Source organism: Petromyzon marinus, chromosome 63 (assembly GCF_048934315.1).
Source record: "Petromyzon marinus isolate PM22_M1 ecotype Great Lakes invasive population chromosome 63, UKy_Petmar_22M1.pri1.0, whole genome shotgun sequence".
Classification (NCBI taxonomy): domain Eukaryota; kingdom Metazoa; phylum Chordata; class Hyperoartia; order Petromyzontiformes; family Petromyzontidae; genus Petromyzon; species Petromyzon marinus.
In genome coordinates this window covers 8,739,204-8,757,831 of record NC_133729.1, presented here as the reverse complement: position 1 = coordinate 8,757,831, position 18,628 = coordinate 8,739,204, and the positions used below count along the sequence as shown (strand labels likewise).

Sequence of the window (18,628 nt, the reverse complement as noted above, 5' to 3'; positions counted from 1 at the left end):
GTTGACACCGTGCCATGGGATGTTCTCGCCCGCAGCTCCGTCAGTTATCAACGGGAAGTGAGAGAGTCCCTTGCTGCTCATCTCACGTTTCACTGCCCTGCAGAGGCAATGGTGGAGATTCCACGTTTCTATGGCAGGGCGGCGAACTTATGCGTTGGACAAGCACTGTTTGACTTACAACAACAACAACGGTGAGCATTCATTGACCCCGGAGGGGCTGATGGACTGAGTCAACCCCCAACCAGGATGTGAACTCGTGACCTTCTGACCACGAGTCTTTCGCCGGCGAGATGTTAACTCCCTTGGCCGGTATGCAGGAGGTTGTGAGCTTGATCCCGACCCTGACGCCTGCTGCTGCTGTATATTTGGAGTCTGCGTGTCTCTCTCTCTCTCCCCGTGGCCGCGTGGATTTTTCTCTGGGTCCTCCGGTTTTTCCCTCCCCATTTACAATCGACGCCACCACGCCTTCAGAGTATTTGGCTGCTGCTATCAATTTCCACGTGATGATGATAATGATGACGAGCCACTGTCGTTGAGCCATCATTTGTGATGGCCAGGTCGCTTCTGCCAAAGAGCTACACAGCTCAATGGGGGCCTTACCTGCGGACTCCACCCAAACCCCAACACACGGGCCTCCGGGTCTCACGCTTTTCCCTAAATCTCTGGAATCCCAAAGCTCCCCGCGCCCAACTAAAAATCTACAGGGGGAGGGATGGGGGGGGGGTGTACAGGGCAATGGAAGTGCGCGTTGGACGCGTCTGGCACACAGCCACAGGCTCTTCGCGCCATCAATGTCACCGAGAGGGAAAGTGGAGAACGACGGGGGAATGATCACAAACAAGAAATAAAATGAAAACAGCAAACAAAAACAAGGAGGGCACAGGGGCGGTGACTCTCACTGCCGGTCGCTCGAGCGGAACGGGGAGAGCGGGAGGGGAGCCCCTCCGCCACCAAAGATCCCCCATATAGCCTTAACAGACTGTAGGGGCAAGTGCTGTTAGCGAGCACCTATGAAGGCCGGAACGGTACACGAGGGGGTGGGTGGCCAGCACCACGCCCGACCGCCTTTGTCTCCCCAGTGGCAATGTTTACACACCGCACCAGGTACTCATTTGAGGCTGAGTCGACCTAGGGAAGGCCCGGGACCGGTTCAGATAATCGTCACTGGTGTTGGTCGTGAGCGGGAATCGAACCCGTGTCGCCGGGTTCATAGCGCAGCGCGCTAACCGCTACACTATCGCTCCGCCACCACCACCACAACCACCACCATCATGGCAACCACCAAAACTACAACCACCACCACGACTACAACCACTGCCAACACAACTACACCGTAACCACCACAACCACCACCTCCAACACCGGAACCACAACCACCACCACAATCACCATCACCACCAGCACTGCCACCACCGGCACCACAACCACCACCACAATTACAACCACTGCCCCCACCAAAGACAAAATACAAAGATCCCCGTATAGCCTGTAACAGACTGTCGTGGCAAGTGCTGTTTGCAATTAGCACCTATGAAGGCCGGCACGGCACACGAGGGGGTGGGTGGCCAGCACCACGCCCGACCGCCTTTGTCTCCCCAGTGGCGATGTTTACACACAACACCAGGTACTCATGTGAGGCTGAGTCGACGGGCGTTGGCCGTGAGCGGGGAATCGAACTCGGGTCGCCAGGTTCGCAGCGCAGCGTAGCGCCAACCGCCGTGGTGGTGGCGGTGACGTAGCGGTGGTGGAGGTAGCAGCAGCAGCAGTAGCTGGTGTGTGATGCGGCAGCGGTGGTGGTGGCTTAGCGGTGGTGGTGGAGGTAGCAGCAGCAGCTGGTGTGGGTGTGTGGTGCGGCAGCGGTGGTGGTGGTGTAGCGGTGGTGGCGTGGCGGTGGTGGTGGAGGCGGTAGCAGCAGCAGCAGCAGGTGTGTGGTGCGGCAGCGGCGGCGGCGGAGGGGGCGACGCATTCCCTCGCGCGCGACCTCCGGCTCAACCCTGAACCCTGGGCGACCCCCCCCCCCCACCCGAGTGTGGCGATCGCGACACAAAGGGCCCCCTTGAAAGCGCGGGCGGCGGCGGCGGCGGCGGCGGCGGCGTGGGAGCTACGCGGGGCCGCGTCCAGAAATTACCGCGAGCCACTCGACCACCGTCACGCGCTCTCACCGGAACCCAGAGGAGCCGCCGCGCCGATTCCTGCCGAATTCTACCGCGGTGCGCGCGGAGTAACCGGACACCACCGGCGTGCACAATGCTCCCCGTTGTGTTCAACAGGGCCCTGTGCTCGAGGTGGGAGATCCGCTGCCAATAACACCTAGAAATCCACGGAGCATGCGGTGGAACAAGCCCGACTCTGCTGATGAGACCCAGAGAGTCGAAACCGGTTCGTTGGTTTGCACGTTTGAACTAGTACCGCCGCTGGGTTAATGTTGGAGTCCGGCTTATTACTGTTATTATGAATGCCACAAAACGTCAACGATTCACCATTCGCAGCCTCTCAACGTCGGTCGCGTGGCGGTTGTTTCACCGAACTTCACCACGCCGGTCGGTGTGGGGCCGGTGAGCACGGGGCAGGCGGAACGCCTCGGGAGAGGCCTCCGACCGGCTTGCACGGCGCTCGCCAACGCGGCCAGGAGTCGAACTCGGGTCACGGGGTTCACAGCGCAGGACGCTCACGACTCCCCCCCCACCATCCCCCCCCCCTCCACCACCCCCACCTCCCCCCCCCCAACTCCCCCCCCCCCTCACCACAGCCTCCCCCCGCCAGGTCGCCGGGTGCATTAGCAGGTATGATAATTACATCCGGAGACGGGGCGAGATTAGGATCAGTTCACATTCGGGATGTGGGTGCGGTGAGCGTGGCGGTGGAGGCAACGGCGTGGGGGAAAGATCAGTCGGACGGAATGACGGAGCCAGGTTGGAGGTGCTACGAGAGAGAGAGAGAGGAGGAGGTTAGGGGGAGGAGGCGTTGCTCCCCCATTGAAAGCCTTTCAGAGAAGGCCCAAGGCCTAGACTGGGGCAATTTTGAAAGGCACTGGCGGACGAATGAAGCAAAAGGGGTGAGAGATCCGTGCGGTGAAAATGAAGGGGAAGGCACGGGGGACAGAGTCTGGAAGAAATCCAACTGGGACAGGGGCCAGGGGCCAGGGGACAGGGGACACCCCCCCCGCCCCGCCGCTCTCGTGCAGAGGACCCAAGAAGAAAAAGAATAATACGCCGCGTGCAGTCGAGCACGTGACGACACGGAGACACGTGATGACACAGAGACACGTGACGACACAGAGACACGTGACAACACAGAGACACAGAGACACGTGACGACACGGAGACACGTGATGACAAAGAGACACGTGACGACACAGAGACACGTGACAACACAGAGACACAGAGATGACGACACGGAGACACGTGACGACACGGAGACACGTGACGACACAGAGACACGTGACAACACAGAGACACAGAGACACGTGACGACACGGAGACACGTGACGACACGGAGACACGTGACGACCCAGAGACACGTGACAGACACGGAGACACGTGACGACACAGAGACACGGGACGACACGGAGACACGGACGACACGGAGACACGTGACGACACGGAGACACGTGACGACACGGAGACACGTGACGACACGGAGACACGTGAGGACACGGAGACACGTGACGACCCAGAGACACGTGACGACACGGAGACACGTGACGACACAGAGACACGGGACGACACGGAGACACGGGACGACACGGGAGACACGTGACGACACGGAGACACGTGACGACACGGAGACACGTGACGACACGGAGACACGTGACGACACGGAGACACGTGACGACACGGAGACACGTGACGACACGGAGACACGTGACGACACAGAGACACGGGATGACACAGAGACACGTGACGACACAGAGACACGTGACGACACAGAGACACGTGACGACACGGAGACACGTGACGACACAGAGACACGGGATGACACAGAGACACGTGACGACACAGAGACACGTGACACGCCTCACCCTCCCGCTACGCTCCGAGAGGTTGACACGGGGAGGGAGGGAGGGGTGGGCCCCCCGGCAATGTCGGTGGAGACGTCAACGAGAGCGTTTTGTTCACTCGCGCCAAATTGGCGGCGCGGTCAAGATCGCGGCCGCGACGGAACGTTCACGAGCCAACGGGGCCGGTTTTCCTTCTCCCGCGTTGCGAAACCCCCGCAGTGAGGAAATTCCCCCGAACCCGTACGCGGCACAGCCGTGCGTCGGGGTCCGTCCTCCCGCCGGTCGTCGGCGCGCGAGGAATTCACCGAATCGCGTTCGGCGGCGTCGTCGTCGTCGACGACGAAGAGGAGGAACGAGGCCGCGGCCGCCCCCCGCCGAGGAGAGCGAACAAGGCGGGGATGCGTTCCCCCCCCCCCCCTCCCACCCCCTCCCACCCCGTCAACAAGGACGCGGAGGTTCAGGGGTTCTCAAAGGGCGGGCGTCAAGGGGAGACAATGACCGCTGCGAGGATTTAAGCTCGCGCCCGTTGCATTTGCTGTTATTGTCAAATGCTCAAAATAAAAAAAAACATAAATTCGCAACGAGCCCCCCCCCCCCGCGCCCCTCGCCCAACGGGAACGTTTCACTGCGGGCCGCCACCTGCAGCTGCACGGGCACGCGGAGTTCAAACCTCGGCGTAATCACATTCACCGCCAGCTGTCTGGCGCGCCCGGCGCACCGATATCGGGGACGTGACGGTTGGCACGGCGCCGCTCACGACGACGACGACGAGGAGGAGGAGGAGGGAGGAGGGGGGGGGCTGAACGGCGGAGAGGGAGCGGGGGTCCCCCCGCTAGGGAGGAGGGGAAGGAGTGGGGGGGGGGGGGGTGGCGGTACCTAAGCAGAAATTATTTTTGGTGTGCGTCACGTGATGAGGAACAGTGCCGTCGTGAGGGTGGGGGGATGTGTGGCAGCGGCTGGGCTGGGAAGGAACAGAGTCGTGGGGCTGGAGGTTGATGCTTTTGTAGGGTGGTGCCGATGCCTCTCGAGCGAGGGGGGGGGGCGGGGGGGGGGAGGGAGGGAGGGGAAATGTCGAGTGCCGGCTCCGACAACAGACATTGCATTCTGGACAAGCCGGTTAATTGTTTCACAGTCGTGTGAAATAATTACACGAACAGACTTATTATAATTCAAATGGTATTTCGTTCCGCGTGCGATCGGAATGACGAGCTTCAATTGGCGTCTGCTGCACCCCCATTTCGTCGTCAACCTGTGGGCCTCCCCCCCCCACCCCCTTTGATCGAGTCGAGGCCCTCCTCTGATCGAGTCGGAGCCCTGGGCTCTCGCTTTGTTTGGTCTCGTGCTCAGAGGGACCCATCTGTCACCGAGTGTGGGGGCCTCACTCCCGACTGCCGGTAGCCTCGCACTGCATCGAGACAATTCATACAATCGCTGTAACTAAACGATGTTTTTATTTTACCAGTTAAGGCCCCAACTGAGCTATGCAGCTCTGTTTCAGAAGCCACCTGGCTACCACAAATGATAGTCCAACGAAGCGGCTTACCACCACCACCACCATCATCATCGTGTGGACATTTATGGCAGTAGCCAAAAAACGCGTGACGTCGATTCTAAATGTGGGGACTAAAGAACCGGGGGACCCGGAGAAAAATCCACGTGGCCACGGGGGAGAGAGACGCAAACTCCCAATATACAGAAGGCATCAGGGTCGGGATCGAACCCACAACCTCTTCCATACCAGGCGAGGTAGTTAACATCTCCTAGCCACCGTGATGCCCTCTTGCCCGTGTGGCAAAAGCAAACGGGGCAGACTTTCGGCACCCACCGGGGGGGGGGGGGGGGGGGGGGGGGTGGACCCGGGATGCCGGGCAGCTTCGGGGCAAGAGGGAAGAGCGCTCCGTCCCGTGCCCACGCCAGCCACAGCGAGGCCGTCCGAATTCATTAAAACTCCACTCCATTAAGAGCCCAATTGTGGCCTGAGGTTTGTGTTCCCAGGGCCCCTCGTGCTGCAGCAGGGCCAATACAGATTTATTGATCAATCGGCACTTCCCATGCAGCCCGCATCGCTGCAGCCTCCGCCTCCTCCCCCCCCCCTGCTCCCTTGCTCTTCCTCCCCTCGTCCTCGCTCTGCTCATCCTCCTCATCTCGTTCCCCACCTCCTCCTCCTCATCGCCCTCGCGAGTCCATTTTAAACGCTCCGCAGAGGATACCCGGACGCCCAGCGAAGGGAGGAGCTCGCGAACGTCGCCGCCGGTGGCCGTGCCGGCGCCGCGTGCCACGAGGACAACACCCCCCCCCCCTCCCGCGCACGTCGATCGCGATCTCTCCGCTGCTGGATGGAATGCCCCCCCTCCCCCCCCCGCCACCACCTCCCTCTCCTCCGAGCCGTCGCGGCGTTCCGCCCGGAGCCTGCAACGCCCTCGCGCCAATTTCACCGCTCCGGCCGCCTCTCCCGGCGTCCCCTCTCGGCCGTCGGCCATCGTCGCCTCTGGCCGTGACTCACGCCAAACGACGTCGTTTTGTGACGCGCGGGTGGGGTGGAGGGGTGGGGTGGAGGGGGTGGAGGGGGGGGTGGAGGGGTGGGGTGGAGGGGGGGGTGGAGGGGGGGTGGAGGGGGGGTGGAGGGGGGGGTGGAGGGGTGGGGTGGAGGGGGTGGAGGGGTGGGGTGGAGGGGGGGGTGGAGGGGGGGTGGAGGGGGGGGTGGAGGGGTGGGGTGGGGGGGGGGTGGAGGGGTGGAGTGGTGGGGTGGAGGGGGTGGAGGGGGGGGTGGAGGGGCGGGGGCCGTTCTCCCACCCGCTCCTCTTTCTGCCTCCCTGTGTAACCGCCGGCGTCATGTCTCCCAGGCGCACCTCTCCTTCCCCCGCAGTTTTCGTTCCGCTTTTGCCCGTCGAGCGCCCGCGCGCGAATTCCGACCCGGCCCCGCCACAGCAGGAATCGGGCGAACGCCGCCGCCCTCTCCCTCGCTCCCCCTGGGGTCACGCGGGGGTCACGGAGGGGGTCGCGGCGGTGGCGGCGCGCGGAGGGGTTAATCTGTGGGCACGGCGCGTCTCGTTCAGACGGGGCTGACAACGCACCTCCGTGCGAGGCCACATTAGCGGGGCGGTGTAATTGAATGGGAAATGCTGTTTGCTTGTTAATGGTGCCACCCACAGCTCAGAATATTGCTTTTGCCAAAGGTGTTAATGACCTCTCCTTTCCGCTTTGGTGATTATCACCTTCTCATGTCTCCTCGAGGCACCGAAATTAAAAGGGCTGCGATGCCTCTCTCTCTCTCACTCTCTCCTCCCTCCCTCTCACTCCCTCCCTCTCACTCTCTCGCAACAAGAAAACTTTTTTAGATTATTCGTTTTTTTGCAGTGACGTGGCTCGAGGCTTTCAATAATTGATGAGGTTCATCAGATCGGCTCGCGCCGGTTCACAATCGTCAGCGATGTCGCAGCGATGGTGACGGCGACGGCCTCCCACCCCCCCACGAACCCCCCAACCCCACCACCACCACCACCCACACCCCCCCAAAAAGAAAACCACTCAAATATTATTTTGCTCGCGCGACGAGCGATGATGAAGATGGCTCATCAAGCGCAGGGGGAGGATGGAGGGACTGGCTGATTGCGACAGCGACACGCGGATGGGGGGGTGGGGGGGGGGTGGGGGGGGTGGGGGGGTGGGGGGTGGGGGGGGAGGTGAGCGCGGTTGGGGAGGTGCAGACAATGTCATCTCATTATGTCGGCGGGCGTGCAATTTGTGCCGCAGAGCGTCGGGGGTTTTTTTCCTTTTTCCCTCCTCGCCGACGCCGCCACTGCCGTGACGAGCGGCGGCGGCGGCGGCGGCGGGGCCCCGGCACGCCGCGGGTTGTCAATTAACGGTGACAATTATGGCGAGGGACCGGCACGCGGAGGCGCGCACGCCACCGGGAGGGCTCGGGCTCGGAGAGAGCGGCACACGGTATGACGAGCCGGCGACAGTGGTGGTGGTGGTGGTGGCGGTGATGGTGGTGGTGATGGTGGTGGTGATGGCGGTGGTGGTGGCGATGGCAGTGGTGGTTGGCGATGGTGGTGATGGTGATGGTGGTGATGGCGATGGTGGTGGTGATGGCGATGGTGGTGGTGATGGCGGCGGTGATGGCGGTGGTGGTGGCGGTGGTGGTGATGGCGGTGGTGGTGGTGGTGATGGCGGTGGTGGTGATGGCGGCGGTGATGGTGGTGATGGCGATGGTGGTGGTGATGGCGATGGTGGTGGTGATGGCGGCGGTGATGGCGGTGGTGGTGGCGGTGGTGGTGATGGCGGTGGTGGTGGTGGTGATGGCGGTGGTGGTGATGGCGGCGGTGATGGTGGTGATGGCGGCGGTGATGGTGGTGGTGGCGATGTTGATGGTGGTGATGGCGGGGGAAAGGGGCAGGGCTCCCGTTTGCTTGGCTGGTTCAAGGGTCAGCTGATGAACCGGCTGCAGGCGCTGGTGCCGTCAGTGGTCCGTGCCATCGGGGAGGGTGGGGGGGGGGGAGGGAGCTTCGTGCCTCTACAGCACGGAGGCATTAGGCCGGCGGTCCCCCACCGTGTTGGTACGTCGGCCCCCCAATCACGGCCGTCTGTTCCCGTGCCCCCCACCCCCCCAACACCCCAACTCAGCACCAGGGCACCGCGCTACGGCGGGAGGTCGGGAATGGAACCCGGCGACCCGGGTTCCATTGCCGCTCACAGCCACCAACACCAGTGACGATTACACGGTGTGACACAATTTCTGCTCCTGGGTAGTAAGTGTTATTTCGTAATTGCTTCTGCCTAAAATGTATAGAAAATGGCTATTATTCCCCACAAACTTTGCTTTTGTGACCAGGACAGTGATATTTTGAAATGTACCTATTTTAAATGAGAAAACGGGCGAATGTGTGTCTTTTCGTTCACATAAAGTCAGAAAAAAACAACATATGAATCAAAATGTACATGTATTTATACTGAATTACTTAAAAAATTTACTACAAAAGATTTAGAAGTGAGTAGTTTTTCGAGATAATTATCTGAACTGGTCATGGCCCTCCACTAGGTCGACTCAGCCTCAACTGAGTACCTGGTACGGTGTGTAAACATCACCACTGGGGAGACAAAGGCGGCCGGGCGTGGTGCTTGCCACCCACCCCCTCGTGTACCGTTCCGGCCTTCATAGGTGCTCGCTAACAGCACTTGCACCTACAGTCTGTTAAGGCTAAACGGGGGATCTTTGTATATTTGTGTGTGTTAGTAAAGGCATTTGGTTTCGCATTGTCAACAGGGAGATTTATCTTTACTTCACACATCCCGTCGGCCACGTGGCCTCCCTGGAAGCGTGTAACGATGCAGAACGAGCAAAACACTTCAGCGTGACGACCGAGCAACTTTGGCAAGCGAGCGACAAATCCAACGGGGAACCTCCATGGGGAACCCGGCCTCGCCACGCCACCGGCCGCGAGCTTACGGCGAACTCGGCGCGATCGGCGAGAGTGAGGAGGGCGCTCCACCAAAACCCCGAATATTCTCGCGGGGGGGGGGGGGCGGAGAGGGACGGTCTAGCACGCGACCGCGACGGCACTGGCGACGGCTGGGGCCAACTGCGCTTGTATCCGTCCAATTTCCCGCACCTCAGATCGGCCACGGTTGCGAAAGTTCAACATGCATACAGAACAAAGACTCGCACAGAGACCCATAGACTCACCACACAGAGACCCAGAGACTCACCACACAGAGACCCAGAGACTCACCACACAGAGACCCATAGACTCACCACACAGAGACCCAAAGACTCACCACACAGAGACCCAAAGACTCACCACACAGAGACCCATAGACTCACCACACAGAGACCCAGAGACTCACCACACAGAGACCCAAAGACTCACCACACAGAGACCCAAAGACTCACCACACAGAGACCCATAGACTCACCACACAGAGACCCACAGACTCACCACACAGAGACCAACAAACTCACTCACACAGAGACCCACAGACTCACCACACAGAGACCCACAGGCTCACCACACAGCGAACCATAGACACACCACACAGAGACCCACAGACTCACCACACAGAGACCCACAGACTCACCACACAGAGACCCAAAGACTCACCACACAGAGACCCATAGACACACCACACAGAGACCCACAGACTCACCACACAGAGACCCACAGACTCACCACACAGAGAACCATAGACTCACTCACACAGAGACCCAAAGACTCACCACACAGAGACCCACAGACTCACCACACAGAGACCCAAAGACTCACCACACAGAGACCTATAGACTCACTACACAGAGACCCATAGACTCACTCACACAGAGACCCAAAGACTCACCACACAGAGACACACAGACTCACCACACAGAGACCCATAGACTCACCACACAGAGACCTATAGACTCACCACACAGAGACCTATAGACTCACCACACAGAGACCCAAAGACTCATCACACAGAGACCCATAGACACACCACACAGAGACCCAAAGACTCACCACACAGAGACCCACAGACTCACCACACAGAGACCCACAGACTCACCACACAGAGACCCACAGACTCACCACACAGGTGGGAGAGGTGGGCGAGTAGGTGAGTGAAGCAGGTGATCAGGTGAATGAGTGGGTAGGTGAAAACATCTGGACCGTAGAGCCTGTATGTACGTATGTACCGTACGTAGCTAACCGTGCTAATCGGAGGTGGGGGTGAAGCACACGAAACTAAGCACGAGAAGCAGTTCGCGAGAACCGAGTTTCCACTCAAGATGATGGAGAAGTGCACGGCGCCAGCGGCAGCCTAACATCAGAAGGCTGCAGAAGCGAAACGCTCGCATCCAGCTGCCGGACTCATTCTCACACTCCGGACCCGAGATGCCGTCGCGTGCCGGGCACGGGAGCACGGCAGGCTGCGAGACAGCAAGGGGAAGGCGATTCAGGGAGTGGAGCACAAGCGGGACGGAGGGAGGGGAGGGAGGAAGTCGAACTCGGGGTCGCCGGATTCGTAGCGCGGCGCTGCTAACCGCTGCACCACCGCTCTCCACACACACACGCACGCACACACACGCGCGCGCTCCTCTCACCTTGGCTACGAGTTCTTCCCGTTATCAGCAGACGTCGCCCGCTGGCCACCGCCGCTGCCGCCGCCGCCGCCACCGCCGCCGCTCCTGCCGTGGTGAGCACGGGTCCTCGTCAGCTTGACGGCGCGGCCGCCGCCGCCGCCCCCGTCTCTGTCACCCGACCCCCGCCTGCACCCGTCGCCGCCCCTCCCCGGCAACGCCGACGCCGCCGCCGCCTCCGCCGCCTCCGCCGCCCCTTCGTTCCCGCCACCCGGCGCCGCTTCGGCGCCGCCGCCGCCGCCGCCGTCGCCGCCGTCGTCGTCGTCCGGCGCGGCCGGCGCGGGCGGCGCCCTCCCTCGCGCCGCCCACTCCCGCAGCCGCTCCTCCGACACGCCGGGCAGGTCGCCCACCTGGAAGCCCAGGTGGGACTCCAGGTGGCCGACGTAGGCGGCGGGCGTGCGGAACTGCAGCGCGCAGCCGGCGCAGTAGAACACCGGGTGGTCCGTGTCCATGTGCTTGAGGAACTTGGTGCCGCCGCTCTTCTTGATCTGATACTTGACGTTGGCCAGCCAGTGGCTGATGGTGGTGACGCCGACGCCCGTCAGCCGGGCGACGCTGGCGCGCGCCTTGCTGCTCAGGTCCGGCACGACGTACTTCCCGTCCCCGCTCCGCCGCAGGCCGGCCACCAGCTGCGCCTGCAGCAGCAGCAGGTGCTGCGGGTTCCAGCTCGACTGGCGCCCCTTGCGCTTGCGCCCGTTGGCCGGGTCGTCCGCCTCCTCCGCCGCGCTGCTGCCGCCGCTGCCGCCGCCGCTGCCGCCGCCGCGGCCGCCGCGGCCGTCCGCGTCCGACCTCTCCGAGCCGGTGCTGGACGGGGCGCGGGGCGGCTTCGGCGGCGGCTGGCGCCCGGGCGCCGGCGCGACGCGGCCGTCCGCCTGGCCGTTGGCGTCGCCCTTCGCCGACTTGGTGAGGTCGATGGGCTGGTCCGACGACCCGCCTCCGACGCCGGCGCCGGCGCCGTCCTCCTGCCGCCGGCGGTGCCGGTAGAACGACGCCTCGAGCGGCTCGGAGCTCCGCGCCTGCGCGGGCGGCGTGGCGGCCACCAGCTTGTCCAGCAGCCCGCTGCTCATCTTGTACAGCATGGAGATGGGGTCGGTGACCGGCGCTGTCGGCTTGGCCACTTTGCCCAGGTGGGCATTCATTACCGACTGCAGCGCGCTCAGCGGGTTCACCGACGCCTTCTCGGGCGGTTGGTAGCAGCTCACCGCCGGAAAACACTTGCCCTTTTCTCCGGCGGCGGCACCGCCGGCGCCGCCGGCACCGCCGGCACCGCCGGCACCACCGGCACCGCCGGCACCGCCGGCGCTGCCGGCACCACTCGCACCGCCGGCGCCCGCCTCCTTGTGAGCGTTCCTCGAGGCGTCCCTCCTCTTGGCCGACGCGCCGTCCCCGTGCCTGTGGCTGCCGCCCCTCGCCGAGCTCCGTGCCCTCTTCACGTCCGGGCCGCCCTCGCTTTTCACCGCGGCCGCACCGGCGGCGCCGGCGGGGGGCGCGGCGACGAGCGGCGACTTTACCCGCGCGCGCGTCCGGCTCTCCTCCGCCTTCTGGATGTTCCCCGACACCTTCTTCACCAGCTCCTCCATCGCGTGCACCTTGCTGCGTGGCGCCGGCCGCGCACTCGCTCCGCCGGCCCCCGGCTCCGGCGCAGCCACTACGGCTGTCGTCGTCGGCGCCGGCTGCTGCTGCTGCTGTTGTTGCGGCTGCTGCTGCTGCTGTGGCTGCTGCTGCTGCTGCTGTTGCAGCTGCTGCTGCTGCTGTTGTTGTTGCGGCTGCTGCTGCTGCACGGTTGCGCTGTGCTGCTGCTGCTGCTGCTGCTCCACCTTCGGAGCGAGGAGCTCCTTGGCCGGCTCGTCGGGCCGGCCCGGCCGCACCAGCCCGGGGATTTGGTAGGCGGCATGGATGCTGGGGTAGCCGCCCCAGCTGGGAGCGCCGTTCTGCGCCTTGTCGATGGCCGACGACACCATGCTCTCGAGCGACTTGAGGATGTCGCGTCCGGCTGCGGCGCCGCTGCCGCCGCCCAGGTCCTCCTCGCGCAAGTACCGCGAGAACGGCTCCCCCTCGCCGCCCGTGCGTCCGCCGGCGGCGCTCCCCCGGCCGCTCCCCTCTCTCGCGCCCTTTCCGCCGCCGCCGCCGCCGTCTTCCCTGCCCGCCGCTCCGCGCGAGGCCTCGTCCGGCATCCGCCGCGCCGCCGCCGCCGCCGGGTCCTTGGCGGGCGACGCCGCCGGCGGCGTCGGGACCGGCGAGCTCGGGGGGCTCCCCCCGCCGGCCGCCGGCGCTTCGCGGGGGCCGCCCCCCACGGGCGACGCCCTGCGGGCGGCGGGGCAGCGCGGCGACGGGGACGCCGGGGGCCCGTTGGGCGCCCGCTGCGGGGACGGCAGCGGCCCGGGGAGGGACGCGGACGGGGAGGCCGGAAGCTTGGGGCGCGGCTCCGTCGTGGCGGGCGCCGGCGGTTTGTGGCCGGCGGCGCCGGCGGCGCCGGCGGCGGTTGGCACGGCGACGCTGCTAGGGAGCAGCTGCACCGCCTGCACCTTGGCGTCGTGCGCCGGCGGCGGCGGCGGCTGCTGCTGCTGCTGCTGCTCGAAGGCCACGTGCTTGCCCTTCTTGAGCGCGGAGCTGGTGACCTTGAGGAAGTGTCCCGTCACCATCATGTGCGCCGTCAGCTGCTGCAGCGTGTCGTGCGAGCTGCCGCACTCCATGCACTTGAGGATCTGCGACTTCTTCGCCTCGAACTGCCACGCGTAACTCGCGCCGTTCTGGTAGCCGCACCGGCTGTTCGACGGCATTCCCTGCTGCCCCGGCTTGGCCTTTCCCGCCGGCGAAGCGCGGTCGGAGGACGGCGCCGACCCGGCGCCCTTGCGCTCCGATCCCGCGTCGCCGAGGAGGTGCCCGTCGGCCTGCGCCTTCTTCTTGACGGCCTGGCCAGGCCTGGCGGCGTGGCCGGCGCCGGCACCGGCGGCAGACGAGAACGGCTCCTTGAGCGGCAGCTTCTGGTAGTGCTTCGTGCGGATCATGTGCACGCTGAGGTCCTGCAGCGACTCGAATGAGTGACCGCAGCACATGCACTTGAGCACCTTCTGCGCCTCCTGCTCGCTCTCCATGTCCACCAGCGAGCGCTTGCGCGCCTTGGACCAGCGGCGGTCGCGGTCGACGTTCTCGTCGCGGTAGTGGCCCGTCTCGCTCATGTGCACCGTCAGCTGCACCAGCGTGTCGTACGCGCCGCTGCAGTCCTTGCACCGGAACTTGCTGGCGCCCGTCGCCGCCGTCGGGCTTGGCCGACCGCCCGGCGCGTGCGCCGCCGCACGCGCCGCGCCGGGCCCCCCGGTCCCCGCGGACGACGCCGACGACGACTCGGCGTGCTTGCCGGGAACCCCGGCGTGCTGCTGCATAGTCCGGGCCACCGCCGCACGGTGCCAGTTGAAGGCGCCGCCGCCGCCGCCGGTGCCCCCCCCGCCCCCGCCGCCGTATCTGTCGGCGTTGACGCCGCTGCTCGCGCCGCCACCGCTGCCGGATTTGCCGAGCGCCGGCGGGCCGTGGCTGTAGCCCACGGTGGACCAGTAGGGGTGGGAGAGCAGGCTGGCGTAGATGGCCTTCATGTGCGCGAAGCTCTCCCGCGCCAGGCCGCTGTCGGCGCCGTTCTCCTTGCGCTCGCCGGGAGGCGCCGGCCGCTTCTCCCCGAGCGACGGCGCCGTCCTGCCGGCGTCGCGCGCCCGGGGCTCGGCCTCCGTCCGCCCCTTTTTCTCGTCACCGCGGTCGGAATTCGCCGGGTCCTCGGCGCCGGAGGCCGCGGCGCCGCCGGCCTCGCCGGCACCCGTGTCGGTCGAGTCTTTGCCGAGGGGTTTTGCCGGCGCTGCCGCCGCCGCCGCTACCGTGTCACCGGCTCGCTTCAGGCAACCGTTGCAGTCCTCGTCCGTCCGGGGAGGATCGGCTCCTCCTCCGCCACCTGCCGGCGCCGGCGGCGCCTCGGGCAGCTCCGAGGCAGCGTCATCTTTAGCGCCCGAGTCGCTGACCTCCGACCTCTCCTCATCCTCTCCGTCATTCCCAGATTGCAACAGCTCATCCTCCGACAGGAACGCTGGGATACAAGCAAATGCGGCGGGGGGTTGGGGGTGGGGGTCATTTGATTGATCGATAGATTGTGCGTGCCAAAATGTCACAGTGCTCATCGGAGGTACGGGGGAAAGACAACAGAACTAAACGCAGTTACGAAAAAAATTATAGGTGATTTACCCTTTCTGGCAATAAAACAGAGTTATGTTCAAGATGTCCAAACACCAAATATAAACTTTTTGCAAGGAATCAAATTACTGCATTGACCACACACACAGTACGTGTGGTGAGCATGCAAACCAACGTGCTCCGATAATATACTTGCATTGTCTTTGAAACTGATTGGTCTCCACCGGAGGCAGGCATCTTTCGGGCCTAGTCTCACCAGTATCAGAACCTAAACACACACGGTGGCTAGGAGATGTTCACTCCCTGGCCCGGCGTGTCTCTCTCCCCGTGGTCGCGTGGATTTTTCTCCGGCCCTCCGGTTTTTCCCCCTCCACGTCTAGCATCGACATCACGCGCCGATGATGAGAAGCCACTTTCGCTGAGCTATCGTTTGCGATGGCCACTTCGCTTCCGAAAAAGAACCGCACAGCTCAGTTGGGCCTTCCGTGACTGCTATAAATGTTGCCGGTTTAAGTTCTGGCCATTTACCCTGCAGGTCCTGTTTATCGCCTGCCCTCCCTTGCACAGGGGTGGCGCATTGCGACCTACGGATGAAATGCGCCGCTTGGCACGTGAAAATTATTGTTGTTGTCGTCGCCGCCGCCGTTGTTATGCGGCGACACGGTAAGCACCGCCAACGCCGACACGTTGCCAGGGGGATCGCGGACGCATTGTTTACGGCCGACGGCGATCCGTCAACATTTACACGGGCGTAAGTGGAAAAAAAAATGAATTATCCCAATCCCGTAACGACAGCGCCGGAGAGAGAGAGCGACTGCTTTGAGAAATGATTTCCCATTGTACCACGGGCCGGCCAATTATGCAAATCAGACATTTAAATTCTATTTCAATTAAGTCATTTACCAAAGCGGCAGGAATGTCATTAGAACCTTGCTCGTTGTAAAGGAAGTGGGTGGGGCAGGCGGGCGGGTGGGGCAGGCGGGCGGGTGGGGCAGGTGGGTGGGTGGGGCAGGTGGGTGGGGTAGGTGGGGGAGCAAGGCGGGCGGGTGGGCGGGCATGGCCGTTGTGTAGTTTATTGCCGGGCTTCGTTATGACCGGTGCCGTTATGTAACACGGTGCTGGGAGCATCGCAATGGCGCGTTAAATAATAATAATAAAATGACGGAACATCGCTCTCACTCGAGCTCCCCCCCCCCCCGGCACACCACGTCACCCGGGCCGGACCACTCCGAAGTTTTCGCTCCCGCGTGCCAGTGGAGCATCTTGGTGGGAGTGAAGTTCAGATGCCGCTCTCTCCAACGGACCCCGCCGGGTCGCCCGGACCCCCAACGCGTGAAATGTTTGCGGAGACGCGAGCCGTGCGCGGGGCACAGCCTGGCGCGGGCAGCCCCCCCCCCCCACTGCCCCATCCACCAACCCCCCCCCACTGCCCCATCCACCAACCCCACCCCCCCCCATGCCGTGCACATTTATATCAAACAATTCGATTTTGCGGGTAAAGACCGACACGATTCATTCATCACTGATCAATCAGCAGGCCCCTCCCCCGCACCCCTCACCACCAGCACCTCTGGTGGTGGCAGCCACGCGCAGGACGCGGTGATGAGTGGCCTCCGGCCTCGCCCGCCGGAGAGGCCTCGGATGAACGCGGCGGCGGCGTTCAGCCGGGGCCTAACCCCCGCCCCCCAGCTACGACCACGCCAAGCCCTGCCCCTATCACTGCCCCTATCGCTGCCCCCATAACCACACCATTCCTATCACCCACCCGCTGCTGCCGCTGCCATAGCGGCGCCCCCTTCTCGTTACGTGAAGACTAATATTACTGCCGCCTTTACGGAATGCGATTCGCATTCCCGCTCGATCATTTGGCGTAGTTTCTGGGTTTAAAAAAAAAAAATTCACCGGCGTCGCCCTCGGGAAAACCGCAGGGTCACGGGGGTCAAGCCCAGGGCACCGCGGTGGCTAGGAGATGTTGACTACCTCGCCTGGTTTTCAGGAGGACGTGGGTTCGATTCCGACCCTGACGCCTGCTGCTGCTGTATATTTGGAGTTTGCGTGTCTCCCTCCCTCTCTCTCTCTCCCCGTGGTCGCGTGGATTTTTTTTTCTCCGGGCCCTCCGGGTTTTTCGCTCCACATTTAGCATCGACGTGACGCGTTCAGAGTATTTGGTTGCGGTGCATTTCCACGCAACGACAAGCCACTTTGCTGAGCTATCATCTGTGATAGCCAGGTCGCTTCTGGAAAAGAGCGACAGATAGCTCGGTGAGCCTTAGCTGGTAACATAAAAAAACACGATTTCCTGGCTCATGGCCAGATTATGATAGTACAGCAAGCGGGTTTACATTCCCATCTGTACGAAGATTCAGTGCCCCCATCCCCGCCTGCCGCTACGCGGTTCACGCTCCCTACCGTCTCGCCGCGACGCGTCCTGCCCACGGCCCCGCTTTTGTGTTCCGTCATAGTTTGGGTAACGTCATCAACCTGTGCTTCCCCTCTAATCCACGTCTTTACCCCCCCCACTCTCTCTTTCTCTCTACCCCACACGATCTAATCCCGAGCGTGCGCCGACAGTCCACTACACCGGAGTTTAATGAATTTTCGAGTTTCGTTTGATTTGTTACGCGGGACGATTTGTTGGGGTCTCGTGCAGCTGGTCGCCCGGGATATCTTATGCGGGAGCAGCAGCAGCAGCAGCAAAGACCAAGGCGGTTAGTGAGTTTAAAACTCAGTAGGCTGTCACGACCACTATTATCCATGAAGGAGGCTTTTTTTGGGTTAGATGGCGTAAATATATAAATGTGACGTTAAGGCCGCCGCCACCACCCCACACAGCCGATTAGTAAGGTTCGTCACGTAAATAAAACGTGCCAATTCGTTACGAGTCCAGCCGCACCGGTTGGGCGTTGCAGAGTAAAGCCACGACAACGTTGACAATTCGAGTACCCTGGCGCCACGCGATCTAACCCAAAAACAGAAAAGCCTCTACCAAAGACAAAGACGTCGACATTGCAGAGAAGGAGCGCAGCGAAGCCCTTCAGGACGATGTTTCTGTTTTTTTTACTGGCCGTCAAAAGCGAACCACACGAGAATGAATCGTTCAAACAAATAAAAATACCCAGTGGGCAAATATGATGAGAGCGGGCGGTGCCACGAGAAAAAACGACGCTCGGCACAGGCGCAAGCGAGCTCCATATTTGAGTCTAACGGCGACACGCACCACGCACGAGTCGAATCAGACAGCGCGTTTGGGAGCAAGAGGCGCCAGTGAGGTGCAAGCGCAAGTCAGAATATAACAAGACGCACACACTTTTATTTTTTAACACGTAATGGTTATTACCATG

At 62.7% G+C, this 18,628-nt stretch overlaps 1 protein-coding gene across 1 annotated transcript in view; it reads right to left on the bottom strand.

Moving 5' to 3' along the window:
* LOC116955976 (teashirt homolog 3-like) overlaps positions 1-18,628 on the bottom strand; it is a 117,689-nt gene that overhangs the window by 33,254 nt on the left and 65,807 nt on the right. Inside the window, exon 2 of the mRNA XM_032977361.2 lies at positions 11,079-15,183. Within this exon, the coding sequence (XP_032833252.2) occupies positions 11,084-15,183 (4,100 nt within the window). The 3' untranslated portion in view covers positions 11,079-11,083. The remainder of the gene's footprint in view (positions 1-11,078; positions 15,184-18,628) is intronic.